The sequence below is a fragment of the Apis laboriosa genome, unplaced genomic scaffold (genome assembly GCF_014066325.1).
Source record: "Apis laboriosa isolate Shangri-la unplaced genomic scaffold, ASM1406632v1 scaffold151_cov152, whole genome shotgun sequence".
NCBI classification, from domain to species: domain Eukaryota; kingdom Metazoa; phylum Arthropoda; class Insecta; order Hymenoptera; family Apidae; genus Apis; species Apis laboriosa.
Genome location: NW_025221867.1, coordinates 342901 through 369025, shown reverse-complemented (window position 1 = coordinate 369025; position 26125 = coordinate 342901). Strand labels below are relative to the sequence as shown.

The window sequence follows — 26125 nt, the reverse complement described above, 5'->3', positions numbered from 1 at the left end:
GAAGTTTAGGGATGGAAAGAGACAATGGAGGGTGGCCACGAAAGGAATCATGGAGAATGGAGAAGGATGAATAGAGAAAGGGAAGAAGAAGAGAGGGGAAGTGAGACAGGAAGCAATGATTTGCATCGATGAGGGAAGGGACATGGTCGCGTGGATACAGTGGCCGGTTGGAAGACACGAGAGGGGTTCTCGAAGGGTTCGAGAAGCGGAGGGAGAAAGTGGAGAGAAAAATAGGGCAACAACAAACTGTAATTAGGAAAGGAGAAGAGTAAAAGGAAAGGAGGGAAGGGGTGGTAGGGCTGTGTGGACAAATGGGAGCGGGATATAAAGAAAGGGGTGCAAAAAGAAGTTCGTGTTGGCGGGGGAAAAAGTAGGGAAAAATAAGGAGAGTTTGAAATAGAGAAATGGAGAAACGAGGGAGGGGGAGAGGGGATGTGCGGGAGGGAGAAAAATGGAGAAACAGAGAACTAAAAGCCGGGCTGGGAAAGGGGACAGGGAAATGGAAAAAGGAAGAAGAAATCTCGCGGAGGAAAAAGAGAAAAAGAAAGAGAGACAGAGAGTAACCAGAGAAAGAAAGAAGGAGAAGCAGAGAAAATGGCCAACTTCGAGAGAGGGTGAAGAGAGAAATATGGGACAAGAGAAATTATGTGCGAAAAAGAGGAGAAGTGAAGTGGGGAGGGAGGTAAGGGGTAAAAAATCGAGAAAGTACGTGAGCAGCGACGAGAATGAAGAATTAAAGAAACTCGAAACTGCGTCCGTAAAAGAGCAAGGAAGAAAAGGTAGGGCAAGGAGTCGATGGAGAAGGAATCGTAAAAAACGGGAAGAATGTATCGGGTGAAAAAAGCAAAGGGTGGGGCTGCGATAAAAGACGAGCACGGTGGGTTAAAAGGTGGTTAAAAAATGTAAACTAGGGCAGCGAAATCCTGAGTGCAGGGAACAAAGGGGAGAGGCAAGAGCAAGTAAACAAGCGATAAAGAAAAATAGACAATGGCGTGGGAGGAGGGAGGGGGAGGAGGTGTGTTTCTGAACCGAAACGAAGGGCACACGACTTCCGCGGAGGACTTTACCCTGTATCACAAGGGATAAGGAAGCTTCCTTTCGTCCCCTTGGGATAGGCGGCTGCCTCGCCGTACTTTAAACTTTAGCCGGGGGTGAGATATGCAGAAATTAAATATTCATTTGGACTACCAACCCGCTCTCCTCTCTCTCTCCTTTTCCCTCTCCTTCTTTCTCGGTCTGTCACACGCCTCCCCTTGCACCCCCTCTTCCTTCCCTCGAAAATAATGCCTTGGCCTGGGGCCAGTTTCGCTCAAGGCTCTCCCTTCCTTCCTTGTTTCGTCGCGGAGGAAAAAGATGGCGAATGGAACGAGATGGTCAACGAGCGTGCGCGCACTTCGATACCAAGTAACCCCTTCTCCTTCCCTCTTCTCTTTCCCAATCCTTCCTTCTTTTAATTCTCCTTGCTTAATTCCAACCCTTCCCCCCTCCTCGAAACACAACGTATCGTTCCGCGAGGAAACGAGTACCTGTTGAACCGACAGTTCGATGAAATAATAACAAGCAGTTTGTACGCCGTTTGCCGGAAGAACCGTCAGAATAACCTTACACACGCCGTGTTCCGTTTCTACTTTGGCCTCGTCCTTTTGCTCTCTAGGTCGCGCAACTTTGAGCGTAGCACGTGAGATACACGCGGATATATATACATATATGTATATATATATATATATATATATATACATCTACCGCGTGTTGCGCAGCATACATATGTACGTTTCCTCGAAGCGGTTGATGAAGTGTTCTCTCGGCGTGGAATTGCACCGCTTCCTTTTACCCGAGCCACACTCCTTTTACCCCTCCAGGAGGATGGGTGTTCAGGGTGGTTCGGAGGAAAGGAGGAAGGATAAAAGGATTTGTTTTGGAGGTTTGTGGAGTGCGGCGGGGGGATAGGTAAGGAAGGTTGGTGGATGAAATTTGAATATAGTCGTTGTTTCCGCGGCCAGAGTTCGTGGGTACGTTCGGGGACGTCGTGATAGCGGTTAGGTTAGGAGGATACTTTGTACCTTAATCGTTGTATAAATAGTCATTAAACGGTGGGGTAGGCTAAATGTTGCACGCGCAGCACCGTATTTTCCTCGTACGCGTTGCCTAGCGTGGCTATAATTATTTTCGGATGATTAAACGATGCGATTTTGGATGGTATCTTGATTCTTTTATTCTATTTCAGTCGTTTGTTTTATTTGGTTGGAATAATAAATTGTATATATATATATATATATATTTTTGTAGTTATTTCGATATTGGGTAATGATTTATTTCAATCGCGTACGATTTGATTTTATGCACGTTTTTAAAGGATATCAATGTTAAATGGCGATTTTCATTGGTTTCGGTGAAGGAATTGATTTTAGTTTTTAGTTGGATGAAATATGGATGGAATGTGTAATCAATTATTTTACGTATAATTTCTGAAGGACGATATGAGAAGAATAAAAATTGAATTATTTTAATTTTTTAGAAAGTATTTTTATTCGCAATTAGACTCCAAAATTAGGGATTTTATTACTTTTTCTTTATTCATATCTTGCCTGATATTTTATATAAAGATTAAAAATGGAATATTTAAAAAAAAATAAATTTTATTACAAATTAAAAAGTATTCCACGAACCGGACGTAAACGTATTAAAATAATTGATTAATTAATTTAATTCGACAGAGATACCAATTAATAATTTTAAAGTAGATATAAAACCAGGATTCCTGTCCTCCTTCTTTTCTCATCACGAGTAATCCTCGTATTTTAATTACAACACGATCTTACGTTAGTATTTTTAATCCACGTCGTACACGTCCTCGCAAAAATACACGTCCCTCGAAATGTTTGTCGCATTGTGTATAATTTTTCGCGCGAACTTGAGCGTAACACAATCACGTCTCGTTAAATGTGATACAATTAAAACGGGAGCCGAGAGAGTTGAATCCAAAACTCGACTGCCGTTTTCATCGCGTTTCCACCCTACATCAGATATATCACGTATCTACTAAACTTTTAATCCCCTTTAATTTCTTAAGAACGAGTCGGAACAACATTTTCCAAATTGTAAAATTATATTTTTCAAACTTTGATCGTTCCTCAAAGTTATTACGAAGAAAATAAGAGAACGAAGAGAAAAACGCTTAAAGCGTATATTTTATTTCGTGTCACACAGAGTGAGAGAGAGAGAAAGAGAAAGAGAGCATTGAATAAAGATAAAAGGCTCGTCTGACAAGCGTTCGATAACAAATATCACGGATATACGTTCCCCTTTGCGATTTGAATGAAATAAGGCTTAGTGTCGCGTTTGCTCTTTAACGAAAACGTTCCAGAGGATGAATGCCATGAGACAGTGCATCTCAATCTATGACCTCTCTCGCGTTTCGTGATTCGCACACAATGGAACCATATATTTATGCTTATAGAACGATTCAAATAATACGAGATTCTCGAGATGTTGCAATTTCCATTTTATATCTTTGCTCGATTCTTCAGCGTTAAATTTTTTTGAACTTGATGAAATTTAAAAAAAAAATGATAGCATTTTACATAATTATACAGAATCGTTAATTTATGGCAAATTTTGAATAGAAATATAGTTATCCAATTATAGATGAATATTTATCGAATTATTAATGAATAGAATTATATTTAATAATTATCGTTACATATCTTTTAATTAAAACTCGTGATTCACACACAATGGAACCATATATTTTTATAAAACGATTCAAATAATACGAGATTCTCGAGATGTTGCAATTTCCATTTTATATCCTTGGTCGATTCTTCATCGTTAAATTTTTTCGAACTTGATGAAATTTAAAAAAGAAAATGATAGCATTAGACAGATACAGAATCGTTCATTTATGGCAAACTTTGATCTTTTAATTAAAACTTGTTTCGAGATATATCTTGCAATTAATAATAATTGCAAAACTGTTTCAAATATTTTGTGATCTGATATTTTCATCTCATTATACGTCTCTAGTATTACATATATTACAACTGATATAATCAGTATTAAGTTAATCAACTTTGGAGGATCGATTCGAAGCTTATTTCTTAAATTATTTAAGTTTGCGTTAGCTGAAAGAATCATTCTATCCATCTCACCTCATCTAACGAGAATTTAAACTATTTGTGACTTAACAAACCTCGATCTACATTTTTGTACACCAAATTTCGCGTTCGTTTTAATCTTTTAATTCGAATCGAATGGAATCCTTGGAAGTCGAATGTATATTAAACGCGGTATGGAAATATGTTGCGTGGCAAAAAGGTTGAGAAACGCTGTTATAAGAACAGTAGGAAGCATCGAGGAGCGGTGAGGATAAAGAGATTTGCTTCGATGTTTTCGCGGTGGGGTGGGGTGGGAAACGAGAATAACATAAAATTTGAATATCATTGTCTTTGTTGTTACCGGTCTTTACGAGCCGGTAAACGATAGGAATTGCGTTATTTATCGTGTTGTTGCCACGCGATACGCGGCACACTGTGTGGAAGACAGAAGCTAACAGTTTCTCAACCCCCTTTTTTGTTTCAGATGCCCGCATTCTGGAGAATAAACACAGAGAGTCGAACCGAGGTAACAGGGATGAAAGGATTTCTTCGACTGTGTCGAGAAAGGGTAAGACGAGCTCAGAATGTTGTATCGCGCTTTCAAAGAGTCTTTTACAACGTTTTATCGCATTTACAGAGGATTGTCTCTTTACCGACGTGAATAGAAAACGCTGGAATATTATAAATATTTCAGTTACGGCGCGAGAAACGTGATCTTCTTTTGCAGTAGTGTTCTGAAAAAAAAAAAAAAAAGAAAAAGAAAAAAAAAAGAAGGAAAGAAAGAAAGAAAAAGGGAAACGGTTAAAGTCAGTATTTCATACAATTTTATGTCCCTTATTTACTGCCGTTCTTTCTTATTTTTTTTTTCGTAGTGAATTTTTTTTTAATAATCAAATGATAATCTTGTTAAGAATACGCATCGTGCAACGAAATAATTAATCGAAAATGTTTGGTTATTTTTGATATTTGTAGTGTTTAGAAAATATTAATGGTGATAATTCGTATTGAATTTAAAATTTCGTATTAATTCATTGAAATTTTACGGATAAATTTTAAGTCATATTTATATTTTTTCACGTAAAATTAGTATAACTTCATTTCAAGATTTTTAATAGCGAAAAGAATAAGAATTTCATTTTATTATAATTGGAATAATTTTTATACAGATTTGAAAGAAATTTTATTAATTTTCTGTGCATAACATATTCACGATAATTTACAATTCAATTTACACAAATTTACTATCATATATTATAATTTACAATTTTATAAAATTATCTTCAACGACCGTTATTCAATCCTATCTTCCTCTCAAATTCTAAATTTATATCTTATTACGCACTTCGAGCGCCAAGAAACAATTCTCTCTCCTTCTTCCTCCATCCACGGATTAAAGTTCCAAGAGCAAAAGTTACACGATATATCCATCGTAACGATACCCTTAATACAATATAAAACGAGTTTCATCTTTTACACGTGACTTGACTTGTACACCTTCCGTTTATCGTATTCATGATATTCATAGGGGAGGGGCGAGAATTATCGAATTCCACGCCACCATTTGAGATTTAAATCGTATCGTATTACACACCCTGTAACGATACCCCTTTATCGTCTCGTCGAAATCTTGTACATTTGCCGCCATAAGTTTCTCTTTTCTCCGATCGCCGAAGGAAAAGAAAATTCACAACAAGGATTTTCGCGGGAGGTCGAGTTATCGTAAATCTGGCCGGGTTAATTCACCGGCGTCGCCATTTCCGTAAACGAGTTTGCCGCCGCCGGTATAAACAGAAGACGCGTGGAACAATGGAAAACTCGTGGAAATTGTCGGCAATTTCAGTTTCCCGGTTTTCAGGGGCTTGTTGCCGTTCGCAGCGTCGAACAACATCCCCCGTTCCCCTCCCCCCTTCTCGTCGCGGCGTCGAATTATTATTTCCATCGATGGACGGAAGCGGTGATTTAATTAGAAATTAAACGAAAGAGGTGGCAACCAAGTTGTATCTTCCAAGGAGATGCCGATCTAATTTACGAGCCACGATTTTCGCAATAAACGTGGCGATTAAAACGCCACCTCTCGGCCATTCCCAATTAACTTAATTAACATTTATAGGGGGGAGAGGGGTTAAAATTTTGACGAAAATAATGGGCCCTATTGGGGCAAGTGGCTTTTAATTAATTTTCGCGCAATTGTATTTCCCGCGCGCGGGATTTTAATTAACGAAGACGACTTCCTCGCGCGCGCGTAAAACGCGAAAAATCTCGAAAAGAAAGAACGTTCCAACGCTTCTAATCGCGTCTCTTCGTTGACGAAAGTGTCTCGACCGATCCAATTAGCCGAGAGCAATTTATTATAACGCAACTTTCGTTTAATGATGTCATTTTGTTTCTTTATTATTTATTTTATTTTTCGTTTTTTTATCTTCCGATTGACGGAGTTTCGATTTCAAGAATTGATCACTTGATTGATTCATTGTATTTTTTTCAGTATCTCCATTATTCGAATGAAAATAAAATTTAATTTGGAATTATGGACGTTCGTATGTACACTAATGTGTTACTGTTGAAATGAAATCAGAAATATATATTTAAGAAATTGGAACGAGAAAAATATTGAATATTGGGAGTTTCATGATTATTAAAAATATAGAAAAAAGGTGAAATGAAAAATTATTCGCAAGATATATATTTTTTAACGAAACTTTACTAATAAGTTATTGTTTAATTTTGGAATTAGAATAATTATTATTAATATATACAATTTTAAAAATATTTTTTAAATCAAATATTTTAATAAAGTTATTTAGGTTAGCGTGTATAAAATATAGTATATAAAATTTTAAATATATGAAAATTCCTCAAAACATTTCATCTTGTACATAATTTTATTATTGTATTCATTTTTCTTTATTTCGTATTTGTAAAAAGAACGTGTTTAAAAAATTCTTTGAATACATTTAAAAGTTCCTCCATTTTGAAATAGCTTATTCAAAGAAGGACTGTTTGATTGTTTGGAAAAATGATGAACCGTAAATACACGAGGATATTCTGTTTATTTGTTTGAAATAACGAAGTGCATTCTCTGCATTCATTCTTGGCTTCATATTTATCCATCTTTTTTACTTTTATCTACATGAAATGACGAATAAATGTAGAATGGCATTGTTTTATTGAAAATATTACGTCTTCCATTGTTTCTCCTAGATTATTTTCGATATATTTTCTTAAATCGTTTACGGTATTTTATGGCTCTTTTCTTTCAATTTTTCCCTCCAATGAAAAATTATTTGTTCGAAGCTACAACAAAAGACGAAAATCAATGAGTTATTATAAGCTTTATGTGAGCTTCTTGAAATATTAAATTTATATTTGAACAACTTACAACTACTACTTTACAAGTTTATATTTAAACTTATAAAAAAAGATATATAATTTGGATGATTCATGATAATAAATAATAAAGTTTAAATAATTTTGATGCAAAGCTTTTAAATTTTAAAATGTATGATTTTTGTAAATTTTTATACTAACATTTTAAAATATTCAAAACTATATGCAATACAAAGGTACAAAGAAAAGAAAAGAAAAAAAAAGAAAAATCTAAACGATAATGAACACAAGAGATTAAATTGCATGCTTATCTTAAATTAAAACGAGAACAATTAAAATTTTAAAAACCACTCTTTTCAAATTATTTAATGTTAAAGAAAAAAATTATCAATCACAATAGCAAAGTTTTCAATTTTAAATGCGTTTCTATTTAAATCTCCTCAAATTTATGACATATCATGGGAAAATTTAGAGAGAGATTTTCGCGCAAAAATCTTTATTCTTTGTTATACATATGAACTGATTTTCGTTTACTTTAACTTAACTAATTTTTTTAATTTATTTCACCTCATTTTAAAACACCTTGTTTTAATATATTTTAATCTACTTGAAAAGCAAAATTACAAATGAAGATGTTGTCAACCTCCTCGGCATAAACGTGATGGCATCTCATTTTACCCCATACTTAAATACCTCGTTTTACTACGGAAGGTAATTTACTAGACATTAAATATTTACCCTTAAGCGTTATATAAACGATCACGTTACACATTAAAACACCGTGTGCAAAGAGTATGCAATATTTATTCATTTATATGATTAATGAATTATTACATTTAATAAATATGTAAATTATCCATAGTAATTGTTCTAATATTGCTATCTAATTTATTTGTAAAATATTTGTTATACGAAAATGCTTCAAAAAGCATATACGAAGAAAAGCAACAAATTAAAAATAACTTTTTGATTTTTTATACTTGCCTTGAGTTTTTTAATAGCAAAATGTATAAAAATTATTACTGAATCAAAAAATTACCAAGATACTTTAAATGTAAAATATTATCCATTCTCAACATGAGTGCATGATTAATCAAAAGATCATATTCTTCAAATATATCTGCTTTTTAATTCGATTCTTAATAATCTTTTAGCCATCGTTTATCATTTTTTCCAATCGTATAAGTGTCAAATTTTATAATTAAGAAAATTAAAATAAAAGACTTTTACTATTAATATTTTCCATATTATTAAAGTCAATTGTGATCTAGCTTAGAAGATCCATCCAAACAAACAAAAGTTTTCAAATTTTAAATAAAACCTATACCTAGCAGTATCGACGCACGGGTTAAAACATTTTTCCACACGACAAACAATTTGCAACCAATTCAAATGTGAACGATAACAGAAATCAGCCTGTACAACAAAAAAAAAAAAAAAAGAAAGAAAGAAAAAGAAACGTATCCGTACGATTTATAATTAATTTTCGCACGATAATACGCTTTCGACTTTGCGGAACGATCAATGGCGTGAACACGCGGCAAGTTAATCACGTCGTCGAATGATCTCGCGTGGCATGTTCCCAGGCATATCGTTTCGAGTTCCTGCCTTGAACGCGAGCCAATTTGCGGTATATATGTAACTGCACGTCAGCTGCTAGTTCCGCCTTTATGAGGCAAATGAGCCATGCCGATTGAACCGCAATACCGCCATATTTACTAATAACACGATATCCCGATGATTTCGGGAAAAATCTCAAACTCCTCGATTTCGGGGTAGCCTGTTAATTAAACGCGACACGATGTCCGTGTAATAATTACTCGATCGATGAACGAAAAATATTCGGGTTATTATATCATACGAGGGAAAATATTAACATAAATCGAGGCGATACTGGCGCGCGCGTCGAACTCGAATCAAATTTTACGAATAATAATTCGCGAACGTTAATAATTCTGTTATTCCATTCGGCGAGAAAAAACGATATTGCGCTCGTGTGTCGCGTGTGTGGATGGTGGTGGCACGTGGTGGCAGGCGAACCGACTCGGCTCGATTAACGATGCGCCACAATGGAAAATTAAACCTCGATTTCAACATTCTCTCGTGTCAAATTAATTAACAATGCGCGTGGTTAGGGGATGGGAAGAAAAGAACGGAGGGGAAGGGGATTTTTAACGCTTTTTCCCCCCACTTGCAAAGCGGTGGAAAATTGGTCGTATATTTTTCGTATAAACGGGCCCCATTCGCGAAAAATTACAGGCACTCGTGCACTCCAATCCTTTGCCGCCCCACGGATGAGATATCTCCGCGCTGCGATTTTCGTTTGTCGAAGCTCTTGCGATTGATTTGTTTAATTGCTTGATTAAAGCACAATAAAAGATCTCTTGTGGAATCTCTCTCGTTGTGGAATTATTCACCCGTAATATATTTCTTCCTTGTTTTTTGTTTCTCCTCTTTTTCTTTCTTTTTTGACGTTTGAGAAATTTTTGTTGGAAGTTTGTTTTGTTTTTTTAGGAACGAGAGAAACAGTGTTTAAGCAAATGGTTGCAGTAAGTTTTAAGTTATTATGTTGTGGAATGCAATCATGTATTCGTTAAAATTTAACTTTAGAGATGAACTTTGGATTTTTTCTGGATTGAGATTCTGAAATCTAATTCTAATTTCCTCGTAACATTTCATGATTTCTATTTAACCTCTATGTTTAATTCCATAATTTCGAATAAGCAACTTATCGAAACTTTCATTTGTCGTTTGAATTCTATCAGATCTATTATCTATCTAGTTAAAAATTACCAATGTATTTTCGATTTCATGGATCAAAAAACAATTCGTAACAATAGAAATTTAACATTATTCCTATATCAAATACAGAAAGAATGCTCACCTGATACACTATTCGACGCGTACGTCGCGAGATATCTCTCGTTCACAGGCGAGAAAGGGTTAACGCGGCTCATTGAATATAGACGGAGGGAAATGGGAGAAATTTGGCGCGTTCGAAAATGTTTTTTGGAAGGGAAAAGAAACGCTCCCTAATGAATTCACGGTGTATCCTCGAACGAGGATACGCGAAGTCGTTTGAGTTTCAAGTTGAACGCGTGCCAATCTGTGCCCTGTAATTACATATTAACCTCACGGTTTCGTTTTCGCGAAGAAACGAACCGTGTCAACGAGGATACCAATTAATTTCGCTAATGCCCCTTCTCGCCGTGGTATTTCAATTTCTGTGTTTCAACTGAGAGAGAGGCTACTGGGAAATAAAACTTTGAAAGATTTCTGTTTTTTTTTTTTTTTTTGATACAGGTACTTTTATAGTGTAAATGTATCGAAAAAAATATAATAAACAGACGAATTGAATGTTAGGGATAAATGTTGAATTTGTTATTTTATATTTGTTGTTTTATAGTATATATATTTTTATGAAATGAGTTTTAGAGATGGTTAGAATGTTATGTGAGGGTAGATAATTTTTGTGTTTTATTAGTTTTTTCTTAAAGAAATGTTTGGAATGAAATTTCTTTGGCGTTTTGGGGATTTTTTTATTTTCAAAAGGCTTGAAAAATTTTTATATCGATTTTGATACACATATTTAAAATATACGAAGCAAAAATTACATAAATTATATTTGTCTCAATATATTTAAGAAAATAGGACAAATTGAGAAGAAGTTTCGCTTAATAAAAAGGAAAAGAGAGTATGATAGATTCGGATAGATCAATAAATTTTTTGCTATGTTATGAAAAATATATAGTAGATAAGTTTTGATTTTTAGATTACGAAACTTTCGAAATTCGAAGTTATTTTTTCTCAAAAAGAATCCGTTTTATCAAGAATAAAAATCATAACGAATTTTGATGTCTAAAATTTTTCAAACTCGAGCTTGTTCAGCGAAACAAAAGTAAATAAAAATATAGAAAATTTTAAGTTTCAAGAACTTAAAACATTTTGAATTTAGAAAGAATAACATTGAAAGGATTAAATTTGAGCCATTTACTTTTTGAATATCATAGAATTTTTAAACTTCTTTTTTTTTTTTTATTAAAATCCTTTAATATTAAAAATAAAGATATATATAATTAATATATATACATTTTATGAAAATAAAAGAATATATTATTAAATTAGACAATTTATAAATATATATCATTATAAATTTTTAATATATAATAGATCTTATTCTTTTTAAAAATTATCATATTATTAATTTATAAATCGATAATTATAACTTATTTATATATATACGATATACAAATACATAATACAATATAATACACAGTATACAATTATTGAAACTACAATTATATTTAAATATGACAAAATATATTGTTTTCAATTATTGGTGTATTTTATCCTACTAAAATTCCACATGACATAAAATTGATCGTCTATTGATCGAAATTGCTATTGCCACAATACGTACAAAATAAAAAAAAAAAAAANAAAAAAAAAAAAAAAAAAAAGGAGGATAGAAAAAAAAGAGAAAACGAGAAAACGAGAATGATTTCCAAAGTGATATTTGTAGAACATGTGTCACCGATTACGTCAGTGAGCACACCGGACATTCGTCACTCGAGACGTATCTATCTTTAGGAAGTTCCACTAGTTCAATACGAACCAACAATATTTTATCGTAAAATTTTCATATAATCCTTTCGTTATTTATATTAGATCGTAGACTAAGTTTCTCGATTGTAAATTGTGTAAATAAACTATTCTGTGTTTATATTTTATGCGAATTTTGTTTCTCCTGAAAGTTAAAATACATTGGACATCGATCGTGGCCATTAAATATTTGCGACAATGTATTAAATTCACAACATTTTTCGAACCCAGTATCGAAGAATTATCACTTACATATTTGATCGATTGCAAAAAAGATCACAAAAATTAAACAAATTTTATATATATTGTACGATATTGTACATAATTGAAAGAATAAGAAATTCGTCGAAAAGAAAACAGAAACTTATAAAATGGGTCAATTGTATTTAAAAATTATTTATTCGAAGTTGAAAGTAGAATTGATTCGTATGAATAATAATTTTTACGATAATACATAATATAATAATAATATTTAATCATTGAGACAGATCCAAGTCCAAAAAATTTATTATAAATAATATACTTTAAGGATTATTCATGATAATAGTATAAATATTAAAAAATTAAACATTTTAAAATAGAATGTGTTTTACATTTTTGTAAGTTGCAATTGTAATGTAGAATTGCAAAATTAATATTTAAAATTAAAACAGTATATTCTTATCTTTCTGCAAATATTATTTCAATCTGTTCCAATTCACTTTAGATTCGAAAATATTATTTTTACCTATGATTTCAGCCAAATATCGATATATCTTTCTGAAATCATTAAATATTATCATTCTTCTAGATCTTATTATTTATATTTACCTCTAGTGTCAAATTCTCTCCAAACAATAGATGAAAATAAATCGTTTAATTTAATAAATCTCTTTTCGATTGATTGTAAAAAAAAAAAAAGAAATTATTTCAACGTTGCAAAATAAAGTATCCACGCAACTTACTAACGTAATCTCTCGATAACGTTAAATAACACCAGCGGAGCATGATCTGGAAATTTGAAGGGAAAAAAGGAGCAGTTGAAATTAGGTCGATGGCAGCATGGTCTACGCGCGTTTGATTAATCGCATTACTTGTTTTATTAACGTTTTCCCGTACAAATTTACGCGGTCCGTGAAACAGAATATATCGGGCCGATAATTAGGCGATTATTTGCACACTCACGCTCGCCCGCATCACGCAAATTTCCATCGGTGTGTTTAATCTTCGTTCATTAAGATTCACTGAACTATCTTTAATTTTTACCGATTGATACATTGTTATTCGAACACCGTGTATTAATCGATAAATTATTCGTAGATTCTTTTAGCAATGATAAATATTTTTGAGAGATATTTAAGTGTAGTTAATTAATTCTTTTTAAATGGGAGTTAGAAAGAATTTTTTTTTTTTTTGTTCCTTGAATTATTCGTGTGTTAGTTTTGCAATCATTTTTATATATTTTTCTTTGGATGGAAAGAGCAAAGTATGTATATATAATCTATTAAATAGTTCGTTACTTCTAGGATAATCATTTCGTCACGTAGACGAATACAAAAACCCACGATGGAAAGTATTTAAAAATTTGAAGATAAACAGATAAAAATGGCGTTGAGTTACAAAACGAAAGAGCAAAGTGTGTAAATATTTAACTGGTAACTGATACATGTAGTAATCATTTCGACACGTAGATACAAAAAATCCCGCATGGAAAAAATTAAAAATTAAAAATATATTTAAACTTTACATCTCTACATTTTATTCACGATTTATCCATAATATCGATTGCGTTTTTTTTTTTTTTTAAGTGTAAATATTGAAAAGCAAAATTCTTCTCTTACGCTTAAAAAGATCAACGACGGTGTATTTCTCAAATTGTCGCAAAAATAAAAATTGTTAGATTCTATCAGATCCATTTCATCGGTTACAAGTTAAACAATGAATGTTTCTTTTTTAACGATAACGATAACATTAATATTTTCTTAACATGATATCTGCGATGCTATACGAATCGTAGTTTCTAATAAAATGGTAACCGCGTTTCTCGTTTCATCGCGGGGATGAAATTTTGTTGTCAGAATGAAATTTTTCGACGACACAAGAATATCATTACTCTGTCAATCAACTCGTATTACTGAGCCAATTCCTCGCGTCACAGTCAATTACCGGTATCCGAGGAAAATAGACAATTCAGTGACCGAAAACGCTACTACGTTTTCATTTTTTTTTTTTTTTTTTTTTTTTTGATTTTTTTTTCGAATGTTAGAAATCGAAGTTGAATATTAAAATAATTTTTTTTCTTTCGTTTTATATAATAAGTAAAGATAAAATTATATTTTTATATTTATTGTAATATGAAAAATTATACGTATAAAAATTGAAAATGACTTAAAGAAGAAGAAGAAGAAGGAATCGTGACGAACAAAATTTTCGGTTCATCAATTGAAATGAAGATAATATTAATTAATAAAATATCAATGTTCAAGGTTCGCTAAAAAATAATAATTAAAGTTTACGATTATCGCAACTATTAATTATAACGCCTCTCCACAAATTGGCAGCACGATTCCAATCAACGGAAAAGTAGATTGGCGAGCATTTAATTAACCAATCAGATCTAAAGTATTTAGATAATAACAAAATTCCGTTTCTGATGCATTCTAACAACCGAAAGCTGGCCACCGTTACTGCTATGTGCTCGGTGATAATTTGCAATTCCAATTTACATGCCCTAATAATCGATAATCAGAGAATCGATTTCAGTATAATCGATTTTCTGAATAATGGATGTTTGGTTAATTCCGGGGGCAAATATAAACTCATCAATTCTCAAAGGAATTGCTTTACTTGCTTTTATTATCGTCGATTCAAAGGATCAAGGACGACAACTTCGAATGGGTGATCAATTTTTTTCTTTTTCTTTTTTTTTTTTTTTTTTTGTAATCGTGGACGTGCGAGTAAATGGTCGAGCTTTTTTGGAACGGTACATGGAGCAGCTGTGAACCGAAATGAAACGCGAGCTCGTAGAGAATAACGTTGTTGTCGGTGCACACTGTGTCGCATTTGTGAGTTGTTTTCTCTCAGTGGTTATTAAAGGTAACGAGAAAAATCTTTTTTCTTTTTTTTTTTTTTTTTTTCGGTATGATGAAACTGGGTGAAATGGAATATTTGTCTTTCAGAAAACGGTTCCTTTTACTTTTTTCTTTATTTCGAGGTCTCTTTTCGGATTAATTAAGGATTTTGTTCGATATTTTTGTTCGATTTTTGTAAAAAAGATATTGCTAGCGAATGTTTGTAAATGTAAGAGGAAAAATTTATAATTTTTTGAAAATTTTAATGATATTACATATTTAATTAAATTAATATAATACATAATTCCATAATAGGATAATAAAATGTAGTTATTATATTTTTTCCATCGATTTTATCTTAAATTGCGACAGTGTTTGACATAAGAAATGAAATATAATATTCGATAAATATTTCTACAATTTCAAATAAATGAAATATGGCACGTTAAAAAAAAAAGAAAATTCATTTTATTCTACGAAAAAAATATTAAATACCAACCATTTTGAAATATATATTACATTAACGCGTGCCATTGTTTCACTTGTTATCCGTTATCGTATACATATGTATATGAATGGGCGCGTTTCATAATCTTGGTGAAATTAAAAAAAGGAAGGGGAGTTGGTGAAGCTTCCACCAGATTAAATAGATTTATGGAACGTATTAAAGTATGTAAATGAAAGTTTGCTAGATGACAGTTTTAAGCTCACCTCAAGATCGCCAACGTTATTTTAAAAACGGCGGAGGTAATATTATTTTTCAGTGGAATAATAAACGGGGACGTGACAAGTTGTTTATCTTGTCAATTTTTCAAGAAGCTCGTACATAGTGAGCCGCGGTTAAAACATGTATCCTCGCGCTTTATCATTCCATGATGGAAAAAATATTATGTATGTTTCTTGTGGACACAACCTTGAAACAACCACTAGCTCTAATTCTTCTATTCGAAAAAATTTTTTTTTTTTACGCAATTTCTCGTTACACACGAAATATTCCCGTGAAAAATTTTCATCGACGTTACGTATTACGTATAACTTCTATTCTCTATTTCTTTCAAAATTTGCAACACGTATACCAATAAGAATATGATGGAAATGTATGGAAATATTCGAAATGAAAAAAGTTGTTTTTTTTTTTTTTTATATTTGCACAGTTTCTGGTAGAAGTAATATTACGATGCAATATAACCTCAACAGTTATTGAAAATTTTTTAAAAAAAAAGAAGAAAACTGAAAGAGGAAAACATAGTATTCAAAGATCGAACAGAAACTTTCACAAAAATTGTTGCAACTAACTTTTATATTTAACCATTCCACATGTATTCGAACTAATCAGAAACAAATCTCGCGAGAAGATTATTAACTAATTTCTAAAAACGAAATATCCGATGCACATATAGTAATAATAATGTACAATTTTAAACAAAAATTTGAATTATTTTATCTATCTTCCAATTTTTAAAAATTCTTTCAAATGTATAATATATAGCAAGATAATGGCGGTTGACGAACGCATGTACGTATGTACACGTGGTTCGAAATTGGTTCGGCGCAAAGTGGTTTTCTTGATTCCCCATGAAAGTTCATGATTAAGATAAAGCTTATTGCTGGGGAAAAATTAGGGTTTTTGATTCCACTTTCAGTTCAGGCGGAGTTGCGCCTCGTTTCCGAATACCGATAAAGTCGAAATTATAGGTCCATAATGGAAAACTTTCTCCCTAAAGTCTGAAGTTGTCGGTTCCGGGGCCAGAATGAGTTAAGCTCTTTTTTTCGCCCCCTCCCCTCCCCTTATTTCCGTGCGAAATGCGAGAATTTACGATTTCGTCGAGAGAGTTACCTCGAAGAGAACACAATTCTTCTCGAAGGATATTTCAATCCCGGAAGCGAGGAAAAAAAAAGAAAAGAAAAGAAAAGAAAAAAATCGATGGCTACCAGTTGGTAAGTGAAGTGCCCTTTTTCAATACCGCCAAGTGAATTATTGCGCTTTTAGATATTGTCTCGAAGAATCACTCCCTTTTGCTTCGTTCTCGAGAATATTTGATATCCTTGAACTCTGATTTTCTCTCATCGTTATTTCAACGATGCGTTGTGTATATATCTTGTAAATATATCGATCAACATAAGAAAATAAATGGCAATCATCTTGTTTTGGTTTGGAAGTAAATAGTTTGTTTGAAATAAAAATATTTAATTTTAACGATCAGTGAATGTTTATATATTTAAATTATCAAAGAGAACAATTTCATCATCGGAATGTGATTCAATTTTATGGCAAATGAATATATTTATATATTTCTCGTCTTTTAGTTTTAGATTAAAAATAAATTCTTTAAGAAATTGTTCATCGTTGTTCAGATTTGATTCAATAAAACAGTTTGATGATATTGATTCTGGATTCAATTCCGATCTTGATCAACGGTGATTGATAACTAATCGTTCGATTTGATTGCTGATCGAATTGATTCTTGGTTCCATCGATATTCTATCTGTAATCGTGCCCTTATCGCGAATTTCTCCAAGGAAGGATCGCAATAGGAGGTACTTGTCCTTAGTTTGGCGGTGACGAAACTTTGATAACGACGTGGAACTTCAGTTTCCCAGCACTGTGCCGGGCATATCGATTCCAACAATCATTAAAAACTAATTTGCTTTGCCCTCCTCCTCCCGCAAGTGTTGGATTTCTGACACATTTGCCCGCTATCGGGAACAAAATTTTCAAACTGTAATCATTATACATTGTATTTCTTTTATCGAAATGTGCAAAATTCAACCATTTGGGAGAAAGATGTTGTTACATTTTGCATAAAATTTATTTTCAAAACATCAATTTCTAAAACTGTTAAAGAAATTTTAGTCAATACATATTGACAGCAGTTCCTCAAAAACAACAATTTTAAATTTCAATTTTTTTCTTATGCTTCTGTATTGTAAACTATACTTGATGATCTATAATAAATTTTGCTTATACATTTAAACAAAAAATTATATTAAACCATTTGTATATCTCAATTTAATTAATTCTAACTTTTGAACAGTAAATATGTTGTATTATATCTTTATAAGCTGTAAATAATAATAAGATTGCAAGAGTGCATTATACAGTTTCACAATTAGAAAAAAAAAAAAATTAAAATTAATCACCACGCTTCTTCCATCTCCAAAAGATACATCTCCTTATGGAACCAACTTCCATCGAAACATTTTTCCCCAGCATCCCTTTTAAGGGATTAATAAAAACATTAATAAAAAGTGAAAAATCCGATATTCGTGGAAATAATTACCAAGATTATCCGTCTCGAGGCGAGCAGACGGAAAAGGGGCAAAAGAAATTCGGGGGAGGGAAGGGTGGGAATCGTGCTTGCTATCCTCGTGCGCGGTCAAAGCGTTTATCAAACGGTTTCGACGTCGCCCTCACGTGCATTTTTCGCCACGTCGGTTTCGAGTTTCAACTTGAACCGGAGCCAATTCGTTCGAAACCTCTTCGGAACGGCCAGCCATCGCAAGGACGATCGTTACGGCAATTTACGGCAATCTTCTTGTTGCGCGCCGTGCAAAGAGTCGGAGGAAACGTTGTTGTCCTGCAACGGGTTTACGCGTGTCTAGAAAGGATCGATGACGATCCTCCATTGTTTGCCCCTCGATTCGGATAACGAACGCTTGTAAAAATCTCTGTTGGCTCAGATTTCCTTCTTTGACTCGTCGAGATTGGATTCGGTTCGAAGCGATATTTATTTGGGAATTTTACGTATTACGTTGGAAAATTTAATAAAAATTTGTTGTAGAAAATTTTTAAAAGGACTGTATTGTATTAAAGTATTATAATTTTTTAGATAACGTGATTTTAAATATGTTGTAAAAACTTTATTCTAACTTATTATTATATTATATAAATTTGATTAAACGTAATATAAAATATTATATTATATTACATTTGTGTTTTTTTAGATTGATAAAATAAAGTTTGATATTGTCAAAAATAAGATGCTATTCACATACAGGAATACAGGAAAGATTATTTTAATAAACTCTATATGGTTTCATTATTCGTTAATTAATTTATATTTAAATCTGGAAGAAGAAATCAAATAGATAAACGATATCAATTAAAATCTAAAAAATATTTTATTATTTTATAATTATAGAAACTCGTGTCTACAATTTTTGCTTTAAACACGTTCAGTTTTATTTAAAAAAATTTTTTTCCAACGAGAAACATCCGTGTAGAAGCAGGAATCACATAAAATAGACTTTTTATTGCTATTTGAAATGTGTTATTTGAAACGCAGCGTGTAATTTTGTATCCTATGGAATCACGTTTTGCCGCTAGTTCATGTACTGGAAGAAACGTTTCGTCGAAAGCGGATGATATTAAAAACCATAACGCTTGTTTAAATTAAAATGGATTGAAATAAATTGCTTTAACCTTATTCTCTTTCGTTACACTAGTTTTCAATGTTAAAATTTTGTTACTTTTAACAACTTTGATCTTTAACAATCGACTAAACGAAAATATTGAAATAAATTCCACGTTTAAAAAACTTAATTTCTTCGATGATCGTCGAAAAGAAATAATGCAACGATTTCTTTCTTCAAGTCCAACGACTTTAAATAATATCCATTCATTCAAATCCTCAAGATTTGCCTAATTAAAATTAAGTTTTTAGAAAAAAAATTAGAAGGAAATTTTATTCGCCGCCTCAGTAATTTCCTTTGTTTTCTATTTTCACTCGAAAACTTTCCATCAAAGTTTACCGATTTTGCACGCGAGCATTGCGGTAGCCTACTGTTTGAATAATCGAGGAATCGTGTAAGTAGAGGCTGCAAAATGGTACTCGGCTACCATTGATAGATGTTGATCGATACTTTCGAATAGTTGCAAGTTTGGGCGCGTTTCAACGGGGAATCGGGTTGCGGTGGATCGGAATCAGTTTCAAGCTTTCTTCTCTGGAACTGCCGTTCGAACTCCGTTACCCCCGATTCGAACGACTAACATTTTATCATCGCCGCTAGATGCACGCCCGTAGCGGAAAAAAAAAAAAAAAGAAAAAAGTACAAAAGTAAATTTTTCCTTTTAACGCGTGTCGCGTGAACAATTTTAACGCATCCACGAGAAATAAAAGCCGTTTTAATATCCGCCCGCGAACGGTCGAACGGCACGGCCCAACCAACGGAGCGAAGGTAATTCTTGTAAAAATAATTATAATTGCCCGCCCGTGGCGGGAATATCCGTCTTCTCTCAGAGTCACGATTACACGGATATTTTATGCCGGGTTGAAATTACGAAAACTGTGGCGCCCTGGTGAAATTGTCTAGTGTATACCCTCGTTCGAGTGAGTAATCGGGCGTGAAGATAAAACTGCGTGTACAAAGTGTTCACAGCCTTTCCTTCTCGCTGATGATTTTTGAAACTTTTCCTCCTGTAAAATATCCCCTCCCTTGAGATATGCGTGATATTTTCGATAATTTTAGTTTTTAATATTGGATTTATGGAATCCGTCAATTTAAAAGGTTTAAAAATTCTGAATATGCAAATATTATTCTTTAAACGTTATATATTGGTTTTTAATAATATAATGTAATATATATTTCTATTCTATTTTCTCTGAAACATTTATATTTTTAGTTTATTATTTCTAGATGTTGTATACCTATTTTTACGAAAATTCGTCAATTTAACGGGTTAATTTATGTAGATCAATTATTGCGAAATGACAAAAATGAAATAACAATGAATAAGAAGAAACAACTCCAAGCAAATGATGACTGTTTAGCAATAAATACATAATCAAACAAGTTTATAATTGTTTATAATTGTGATATGACAACAAATAATCCCTTCACCAGTGAGTTGTAAAATAAAAAAAGAATTAATTTTTGAATCTGTCTTATTATTTTATAAAACAAATAGATTTACGTGAGAATTAATTTCAACAGTGGATTTTGTAAAAAAAAAAAAAAAAAAAAAAAAAAGTGCTATTTGGAAGTTTAGCAAAAATTTATTTTCATAAGTGAAGATTTGAATTTTTCAAGATATTTTCAAAACCTATCCAAAAAAATATATTTTTTTACATTTATATTATTATGAGCAAGTCTTCAAAAGACATGGAAATGATGAAAAGGAATAATAAGAAAAATAAAAAGAATAACCAGCATAAATAAAGACCAATCTGGATTCTGATATAAACGAATTATGCGAAAGCGAGGAAGAATTTGACAACGAAATTGAAGATTCTGATGACAGTGGAAATGAAAATTATCATAATACATATCATAAAAGAAAAAGAATGCGTATTATTTCAGATATTGAAAGCAAAAGTGAAATAAAAGATGCTAATAATGAAGAAAATATTGTGAAAACAAGATCCCATAGATGGCCTTTTGTTTTATAATTGTTTTCAGATTTGGCAATTATCATTGCCTGGATTATTATACAAAGAGACCACTGAAGTAAACAAAATTCGAAAAAATTTTTTCTTTCAATTAACTAAAGAATTGGACAATGACCATCACGAATACGAAAAAAATACTAGTTTCAATTCAGTGTCTAATTATATTTGCATTAAATTTAACAAGAATATATGCGGAAATTATACATTCAAGATAGAGTTTATATGTAAAAAATGTATTGAAGACAATAGTAAATAAAAATCTAGATTTTAAATAAATAATTTTCAAGAAATGGCATTTTAATATACCCGTCAAAAGACGGATTTCAGTAAAAAAAATATAATCAATATCTGTCAGTGTTAATTAATTAATAAATAATAATTAAATAATAATTAAAAGAAAAAAATAAAAAGATAAATAGAGAATAAAATTTCTTTATTTGAAATCTTCTTTTAGAATTAACGATTTGTTAAGTATGTATATCTGTTACAAATAGGGGAGGGAGTGGAAGAAAATATCTTTTAAAAATATTATTTTTCTATATAGATTGGAATCGGTTGATACGGATCGTATATACATATATTTCTATAAAAAAAAAGTACTAAACTATTTATGTCGAAAAATTTTTAAGAGATATAACTTGGAGATCATAAAACCATATGAAAAACAAGGAGAGAAAGTTTTATGAAGTTCGAGTTTACAATATCTCTTAAACTAAAGATTTTTCGACATAAAGCTTGGTAATTTTTTTTCTTTTTTATACAAGAAGAAATCAAGCTAGATTATTCCAATAAAAAAACAATACATTTCTATTTAAGAAAAATTAATATTACAATTCAATCTGTCAATTTATATAAGAATTAATTAATATTGCACAACTACAGATTCACAAAAATTTAAACAGTGATTCTTCAAACAAAAGAAAAATAATCTTGCCCCTGTAATAAAATATTCAGACGCATAATCAAAAAAACAGGAAAATGAATCGAAGGGAAAGGAAAAAAGAAGAATGAACGATTAAAATTACAAATTCTTTCGACCCACCCTCGCCTCATTGGCCATCCGGCTGCTAATTCGTTCCCTCTAATTCGTCATTGGAACACTGGCCGACATGAAAATATTCCATCGTCGTCGTCGGATCAAACATCGCCCGAAAAGTCTCGAGCAAGTCTCTGTGTCTGCTCAAATACTCAAATATGTAATAAGAACCGTGATATCCTCAAATGGAAATTTGCCGTGGCGGGCTCTCGGTCCCCGGATACGGAGAAGACGGAACGTGTCGCGTTCGAGTTTAAATAGAACTTGCCCTGTATAACGAACGAGGCGTTCGTCAAATATTTATACCGAATACTTGGCTGTTATTGGAGAACTTCCGAAAACCTGTCTGGCGCAAGTTGCCCATTGTTTCCCACGGGATTTCGTTCCCTTCGTTCGTCTCTCGTCTCGTCGATAAATGTCTCTCTTAAAATAGGAGGAATGGGGGAAACGTACGTGCGCATTCGGAGGGGTGGGGAGGACACGTAATGTTCCCTGTGTAATTATACGCATAATCGTCGTGGAATCGTGGATGATTATTCTTTATAAAAAGTCGCGAGCGTGGAATAGAATTTTTTTCGTTACAAGTTAATTTAATAAATTATCGAGAGATGCGATTTTGGAAAATTGAGTTTTAACATACGTCGATTTATTCTATTATATATGTTAAAAAAGTTAACAGATCTTTAAATTCTTAGATTCGTCGAGACACTGCTTGAAATATATATTCATTGACATTTCGCTTAATTGATAATTAGATATCACAATAATTATAATTAAATGATACATTCTAATTTCATTTTTAATATCAACGAAAAAATGGAAAATTTCAACAATGATGGAACTGTCGACCATTATTCTTCTATTCACCATATATTCGCGAAAACAAGTTAGATGAACACCTCAGAATTTCGTCTTTGTACGGATATCTCCCCCCTCCCTCGATGACGAATACAGAAATCTCTCCCGTGAAAGGATCATTCTTCCTCCCGCGATACCGTTCACATTTTTACAGATATAATTCCACGCGACAGAGTGAATAATTCCGAAGATCGTCCCCGTTGATCGTCCCCGATACTCTCGCCCGGCGAAGGTACGGCGCGGAGGAGAGACATCGAGATTTTTCTCGTTTCGATCGAGGGAGGGGAGGGGAATTTATACTCGTCGACGACGAAGAAGTTACGATCGTGGCGTGTAAAGATCCTAGATTTCGCACGAGAGAGAGAGAGAGAGAGAGAGAGAGAGAGAGAGAGAGAGAGAGAGAGAGAGAGGAGACCGAAAAATTTTGTTCCACCGCGTTGGAGGGCGAAAGAGGAGGAAGGAAAAGGAGGGGAGGAGGGGAGGAGGAGAGCTCTTTCCGTTCGTATCATAAATTTCATCGTGCCACGTACTTTGCACCGTTATTCGGCCGTATATTCTGATATCCTAGAACTGAACCTTGTTCCCGCAACCCATTTCAAAGCACTCTCGCGGTTACTTTGGTTCACCGGTCTATACGTGTATTGTGAATTCCGATATTCGCGACCGCGCGCCGCTCCATCCTTTGGAAACGTATTCGCTTCGAGCATGAACTTAACCAAAAATCCCTGTCGAGAATTCCTTACATCGTTACCGTTCTATCGATCCGTCTCTCGTACTCTCTCTCTCTCTCTCTCTCTCTCTCTCTCTCTCTCTCTCTCTCTCTCTCTCTCTCTCTCTCTCTCTCTCATCCCCGTCGCTGTATAATCTCTTGTTTATTCGCTGTCTTATGGTTTTCGACCGGTTGTGTTGGCCGCGAACTTCTCGTACTTCGTTGTGTTCACGGCGGGATAATAGAATTGAGTTCGATGTCTTTGTCTTCGCGCTCTAAAGTTATATAGAGAACACTTTGAGCATCTGTTAAGATTCTTCTGTTAAGATTATTATATATGTTGCGGATTCGGGAAAAATTGGATGATGGTAGGGAAATGGGGGGAAATTAAGGAAAGATGGAAACTTTGGTGGAAACTTTGGTGGGATAGTTTCTGAAAATCGAGGGTATCGAGGAAATGTATTTCTATTTTCTTTTTTTCTTTTTTTCTTCTTCTTCTTCTTGTTCAGGGGATATTCTATTCTATTGGAAATAGAAGAAGTAATTTTTATTATGGAAACTTTGGTGATATGGTATAGTGGATTAGGAACATGGAGGAAATTTTTCTTTGCCAATTATTTCAACAATAAGGAGAAAGAATATAATTATCTTATAATTACACTTCGTGCTCGTAGTATTAATGATATAAATGTAATGTGAATAGATTAAGAAATACGATCTAAATAAAATAATTAAAGAAAATAGATTGAATCAACGTTAATAAATTCATAATGCATTAATCACTCGATTCTTTTCATTTTTAGTTTTTAGCGTGAAAAATATTATAAATGAGAGAAATCATAAATCATGGTCCTTCATTCTAGGCTAAGTAACTTTGTTTTAACATCATTTTTTTGTATCAGTGACTGAAATATACGATATAATAAGCTTTTAAAATGTATATTTCAAAAAAAAAAAAAAAATCAAGTAATCATCAAAGCAAACATTTCATTTGAATCTTCAATATAATTAAAGAGTTAAAATTTATGTAAAAGAATTAGAATTTGAGTATGAGTGAATCGATGAGATCCAATAAATATTCATGAATCTCGGGTTAAATATTGCTAGAATCGGAGGAGAGATAGAATTCAAAGGAAAAAAATTTTTAAAAGTTCTTAATAAAATTTCGTAAATCTTAGAGATCACAATTTCCAGATTCACAGATAATTTTTCTCTCAGAGATTACTCTATCGATATTATTTTATCGAAGAATATTTTCAGAAAAAGAAGAAAAAAGAAATAATAATAATAATAAATAATTAATAATAATAATTAATAATAATATAGCTAAAAAAGAAAAATACGTATTTTTTTCTAAAATATTGTAGTATTTGTTAAAATATCGAGGAAATATTATTCGTGTTCGAAACGAATCCTTTCAATGTCAAACAGTGTCAGTCTTTTTTATTGTAACACAGTGGAATGTCCATTACTCGAACGTCACTTAACCGCAACATCAGTTGTCCAAAAGATCGATAATCGATGCACGGTATCGCATATTTAAACTGCGTTTACATTTCGGGACAATATTTACATTTCAGAATACGCGTTGAATAGGTATTATTGAACATTTGAAAATTGGTGAGATTAATTGAAATTTGCAACGAAACGAAACGTTGTAAAATCTAGAATTGTCGCAGCTAAAGAAGGCAAATGTACATCATTTAATATTTTGTCAAGTAACTCTTATACAAATATCAATATAATAAATACGATATATTTAATAAATAGAGTGTAGATTTTTTCTTTATATAAAATCAAATGAACGTATTAAAGAAATGGAACTTAAATTAAAGATTTGTTTTATTTCTCAAATAAAATTTCATTTCTTTTTTCACGCCCATTTTATAAATATTTTCTTTTCTTTTAATTTAAATTTTCGACTCGCATTGATTATTAATAAAATCATAAACAATTTGATACAATTATTCGAATAATTTTCTATCTATAACACCATTTAAATGCATAATTATTCACAGTTTAACAACAAAAACATAATATAAATGAATTTTACTTATATC

General features: G+C 32.3%; 1 protein-coding gene across 3 annotated transcripts in view; it reads left to right on the top strand.

The window, feature by feature from the left end:
- Window positions 1-26125, top strand: part of LOC122710736 (insulin-like growth factor-binding protein complex acid labile subunit) — a 434244-nt gene that overhangs the window by 286676 nt on the left and 121443 nt on the right. For 2 of the 3 annotated variants that reach the window (XM_043928776.1, XM_043928775.1), the window contains exon 3: window positions 4579-4662. The exons of the other annotated variant lie outside the window; for it this stretch is intronic. In XM_043928776.1, the coding sequence (XP_043784711.1) occupies window positions 4579-4662 (84 nt within the window). The remainder of the gene's footprint in view (window positions 1-4578; window positions 4663-26125) is intronic. 3 annotated transcript variants of the gene reach the window in all.